The sequence below is a fragment of the Limulus polyphemus genome, unplaced genomic scaffold (assembly GCF_000517525.1).
Source record: "Limulus polyphemus unplaced genomic scaffold, Limulus_polyphemus-2.1.2 Scaffold6705, whole genome shotgun sequence".
NCBI lineage: Eukaryota > Metazoa > Arthropoda > Merostomata > Xiphosura > Limulidae > Limulus > Limulus polyphemus.
Genome location: NW_013672315.1, coordinates 31098 through 36647, shown reverse-complemented (window position 1 = coordinate 36647; position 5550 = coordinate 31098). Strand labels below are relative to the sequence as shown.

General features: G+C 34.7%; 1 protein-coding gene across 1 annotated transcript in view; it reads left to right on the top strand.

Annotated features, from left to right (window-relative positions):
- The first annotated feature begins 1744 nt into the window (after window positions 1-1744).
- Window positions 1745-5550, top strand: part of LOC106473994 (ADP-ribosylation factor-like protein 6-interacting protein 1) — a 17431-nt gene continuing 13625 nt past the window's right edge. Inside the window, exons 1-2 of the mRNA XM_013934680.2 lie at window positions 1745-1827; window positions 4941-5089. Of these exons, the coding sequence (XP_013790134.1) occupies window positions 1753-1827; window positions 4941-5089 (224 nt within the window). The 5' untranslated portion in view covers window positions 1745-1752. The remainder of the gene's footprint in view (window positions 1828-4940; window positions 5090-5550) is intronic.

Genomic DNA, 5550 nt, shown 5'->3' with positions numbered 1-5550 from the left:
TGTATCTTCATAAATGCCCTAGCGGTTACTAGATATAGGGGAGTTTTGTATATATAAGACCGGCCACCAAGCGAAGAGGTAGGGAGTAATTGAATGTATGTGGACAGAATATTGTTGGCCACGTGAGACGTGAGTTATAGCGTTTGTTATAGAGCGACTGTTGAAATTAAGTGTATCGTAAAGTTGTATTCGGAAAGAATAAACCAGTTTTATTTAAGAAAGGCCTTGTGTCGCTAAAGTTTCGTCGGACCGAATTTACGGAAAATTAATTAACGAACGAAGACGTAACAATATATATATATATATACTTCAAGTAGGTATCAGCCGTCTCTACTGTATACATATTTACTTCAAGTGGGTATCAGCCGTCTTTACTGTATATATATTTACTTCAAATGTGTATCAGCCGTCTCTACTGTATACATATTTACTTCAAGTAGGTATCAGCCGTCTCTACTGTATATATATATACTTCAAGTAGGTATCAGCCGTCTCTACTGTATACATATTTACTTCAAGTGGGTTCCTCGTCGTCATGAAAATTCTGCTAGCATCCAACACAATTACACGTGTTGCTTGTTTCTGCCTCATGAGCTTTCTTTGCCTTCTATAGGGAGTTCAAATTGACTTGCTAGCCATCACCGTAACCAATGTTATTCACTCGTATAGATGATCAAAATGGCGTTTTATTCTATCTAATGGCAGCTCGAGCGTTAGAGCACCATCTGTAGGATACAATGGGCTTCACTATGTGGAAGATAGCTTTTGCACAAATAATAAAATTACCGAATGCATTTTTTTTTCAGATCCTAAAAATATGTGAAAGATATCACTATCTGTTGAGAATAAAGCAGAATGCTTGAAGCTTGACAGGTCTGGTCTCACTACAAAGATCAAGATGTCGACCACATCCAAAAATCAGGAATGTTTTAAAGACAATGAGGGCTACTTCTACACGAAGAAGAACTCATCAGTGTTGCTCATTCAGAAACCGAAAGTAGACAGTGTTGTATGCGCATTTTATTGTGTACTTAAATATTTGAGTAAAGAAAGGCTATATTTTTTCGTGAGGAGCCCAAAACAAAGGTTGGTTTATGACTATCGACAAGTCGACCCCCCATCTAAACTGTGTAAGGTTTGACTGAATACCGGACTACAAAGTTTACAACAAGTTTAATGAAGTGATTTATTTTTAGGGTACCATACAACAAGTTTAAACAGAACTTTGATGTCCTTCATTAGAACATTGATCTGTTTTGGTTGTTTGTTTTTTTCAGGTATTAATTTAGCATTATTTTCATGGTCAGAGCCAGCCTTATGGTAGCTGTCTAAGGCGCCTACTATGGAGGACATCCAACGATATTTTTATGAATGATTCTTAAAGATGAAGCTGCAAAACCACAAAATCATCGGGATGATCCATTAGCAAATGTTTCACACCATTCTATTGTCCAATTTCCATCAAATTATTTTATTACCGAAAAATTATGAGCGGCTCTCACACTTTTTATCCTACCTAGAGACCTGCAATGGTTAAGACCAGCCACAGATTGCCTCACTTAATCTCGTAAATAGTAGATAAATAAAATGTTAAAATATCAAATTACTTCACAATTTTTTTATAAAAACCATATTTATTATTTGTAATGTTATTGTGAGTTATTCGATTAGGATATAGATAAACTTAATAATATAAATTATCACATAATTATTTGACCTATTGGCCTTTACTCTCTCTAGTCACAAGACAAGATGGCGGACGAACTAGAAGTTAGCACCACAGATAACTCTGATAAGACCAATCTATGTCGTAATTTAGATGATCAGGTAAAAATAAATAAGTATTATTATTATTTCTCCCATTACTGCGACAAATACTACCTTGAAATAACCTAATTCTCTCTGATCAAGTATTATAACTTATAATCATGTATTATAGTAATACTAATACTCGGTGTTAGCGTACAAAGTACAAGTTACGACATTAACAAGTCCTATACTGTAAAATGATATAGTTACGGTTTCAATGACAATAAAAAATTTGTAGTTGTTCCATTACTATTAGTATAGTTAATAGTATTAGTATTATTACTACGACTACAGTTGTATAGTAAATGCACACTTAAATACTAAAAATATTTTTACATGCAGTACTAATGTAAGTTAACTATATATTATGCTTTCAAATTGTTGCGTGTTATGATGACACCCCTTTAGTCTGAAGATGTAAGTTCGTTGTTGTTTTTTTAACATTGAAAATCTTAAATTGATTGTTTGGTTAAATTTGTGAAATTTTATGATAAAAACATTCCAAGATATGACCTAAAAGGTTGCATGTATAGTGTTAACTGCAGATCCTGTACATTTAGTCATCAGGATTGGATTTAGAAGTCTAGCTCTTATGAAAGAATGGCCATTCAAGCTTCTTATTCCATAGTGCTGTGACAATGAATGTTATATCACCGACTCATTAAACGCATTGAAATCTTCCAGTCAGAAAAATTATCTTAACACCGAGCCAATGCAATGAGCTGTACATTATGATGTTGTTTGTATTTAAAACAAGAGCAAGCCGTCCCTCACCCACCCCTACCACCACCAAGATGTACTCTTTAAATTTTTCACTCGATATCTCAAATGAAAAATTCATCTATTATGACCTATGAATTTTTTTATTTATTCAATTTTTACGTGTATTGTGAAAACCCGAACTTTGCGACTGTTGGACTTTAGAATACTGGACAATTGATTTTTCATTCTTTCTTTTTTTTTAAACAGAACAAGAGTAATTATGACAGAATAATGAATATTTTATACTATACAAAGAATAATTGTAAAAGCTAATAAAAGAAGTTAGGAAAATGAATTAAAGAGAAAAAAATGTTTTACGCATAACCGCAAAATCTACTTAGTAATACAACAATTTCAAATTCTGATTATAACACACAACACTTATAAGGTCTAACCAAGTTTAAAGTAATATCCAGTCTGAAACTTTGCATTCTGGATTATCAGTCATCAGCTTTTTTTTTGCTAGCAAGTGACAAGATTACATTTAAACACTAAACAACTATTGGCTATTCACAAATCATCTGTTCTCTTTACGTACATAGAGTTACGATCTTCAGGAGCTCAGATATTTCAAGTATAATTTCACCTAACAAACCTGCATACAAGAGGAATTTTTAGGTCCAAAAATTATTGATCTTGTCAATTAACTGCGTTCGTTTTTAAACTGACCACTATAAAGAGTACACATTATCAATCCATGACTTTTTAAACTGACCACTATAAAGAGTACACATTGTCAATCCATGACTTTTTAAACTGACCACTATAAAGAGTACACATTGTCAATCCATGACTTTTTAAACTGACCACTATAAAGAGTACACATTGTCAATCCATGACTTTTTAAACTGACCACTATAAAGAGTACACATTGTCAATCCATGACTTTTTAAACTGACCACTATAAAGAGTACACTTTTCAATCCATGACTGATATTGGTGGAAGCTTGGTCATATTTTGTCATGCATCACAAATATTAGCTCCACCCCAAGGCCTATTGGGGAACAGTGGTGAATGATAGACTGAGACGTTGTCCACCCCAAGGCTTATCGGGGAACAGCGATGAATGATAGACCGAGATGTTGTCCACCCCAAGGCCTATCGGGGAACAGCCGTGAATGATAGACTGAGATGTTGTCCACCCCAAGGCCTATCGGGGAACAGCAATGAATGATAGACCGAGATGTTGTCCACCCCAAGGCTTATCGGGGAACAGCGATGAATGATAGACTGAGATGTTGTCCACCCCAAGGCCTATCGGGGAACAGTGGTGAATGATAGACCGAGATGTTGTCCACCCCAAGGCCTATCGGGGAACAGTGGTGAATGATAGACCGAGATGTTGTCCACCCCAAGGCCTATCGGGGAACAGCGGTGAATGATAGACCGAGATATTGTCCACCCCAAGGCTTATTGGGGAACAGTGGTGAATGATAGACTGAGACGTTGGCACAATCAAGTATCAGCTAAACTACACACTTGCTTCATGATTACAGAAGGTTTGGAAAAAAAATGTAATTATGTTTTTATCTTGATCATGTTTAAATAACTTTGTGGGTTTTGTAACATTTACTTTTAATTCCCAGTTAATTGTATCATTGCCTAAGAGTTTCTTTTAATGAATAGATATGACTGGCTCAATATTCATAACAATTAACTTCTTGGGACAATAGCTTAATAAGATCATTCTCTCAGTAAATATTAATGTGTCAAGATGTTGTAGAAACAAATGTGTTCACATCTAAAGCAATCAGCAGAAAATGAAAATTCTCATGTCAGATTTCACCCACCACTTTTCAATTTTCAGCCGTGTGATTTGCCTGAAAAGCATTTCACCCTCAGCCGTGTAATAGTGATAAACTAATTTACATATGACCACTGTTACTGTGACAAAGATCTTCGTTGTCATCCAGTGTCGTCCAATTTCTCTTAATGTGTCCAGAGCTGGTATTGGCCGTTCAAGATCTCTAGGCAGGATAAAATGTTTGGGGCCCTCTCATTTATTTCTGTTAATAATTTGATAGAAATTGTACAATAGAACAATTTAACACATTTTTTAATGGATCATCTACACGGTTTTGTAGCTTCGTTCACAAAAATATCTTTGCATGTCCTGCATAGAGAGGGGCCTTAGACAGCTGCCCTTGCTCTGATTATCAAAATAATGTCACAGTTGATACCTGAAAAATGGGTAGGTAAAGGAACATAAAAATGAAGGAATACCACTTTACATGGCTGTGATTGGTGTATAGTCACTCCTCAAAAATCACTCGTGGATATACCAAATTTTTTATCTCCCTGATACCTGATTTGTAGTAAGTTATCAGTAATAAGTGGTAAGTCACTTTTTAAAAAATTTCATTTCCAGGTGTCTGCAGATGAAGAGGATCAGGTGAAAACCCTGAAGTACAATTTGGATGGATGGAAGAAGGTTTTACATCCATTTTATTCTATACTGATGTGGGAGCAGCCTTACTATCCTGCGATTCTTGCAGTCATGGTCACCCTTGAATTTATGTATGTACACATCAGTTTTTAGTATTACTTTTTCCAGACTTTATGAATTTACTTCGAAATAAAAATGAATAAAAAAATATTTTTTGAGGAATTTATATTAAAGCATCAATGCCTAGTAATGGAAAAATCATACCCAAAAAACTAGAGGCAGTCAACAATAAACGTTTCTTATTTGGAGCATTTTTATTTGAATTAATGTACATAGGTAGCACAAAATATGTTTGGGTATAAACAACATAGGTGATGGAAACCAAATAACATACCCATTAACCAGTTGGTGCAGGTGTATAAAAATATAGATATAAACAATGTAGGTGATGGAAACCAAACAACATACCCATTAACCAGTTGGTGCAGGTGTATAAAAATATAGATATAGTTGGTGCAGGTGTATATAAATATAGATATAAACAATGTAGGTGATAGAAAACCAAACAACATACCCATTAACCAGTTGGTGC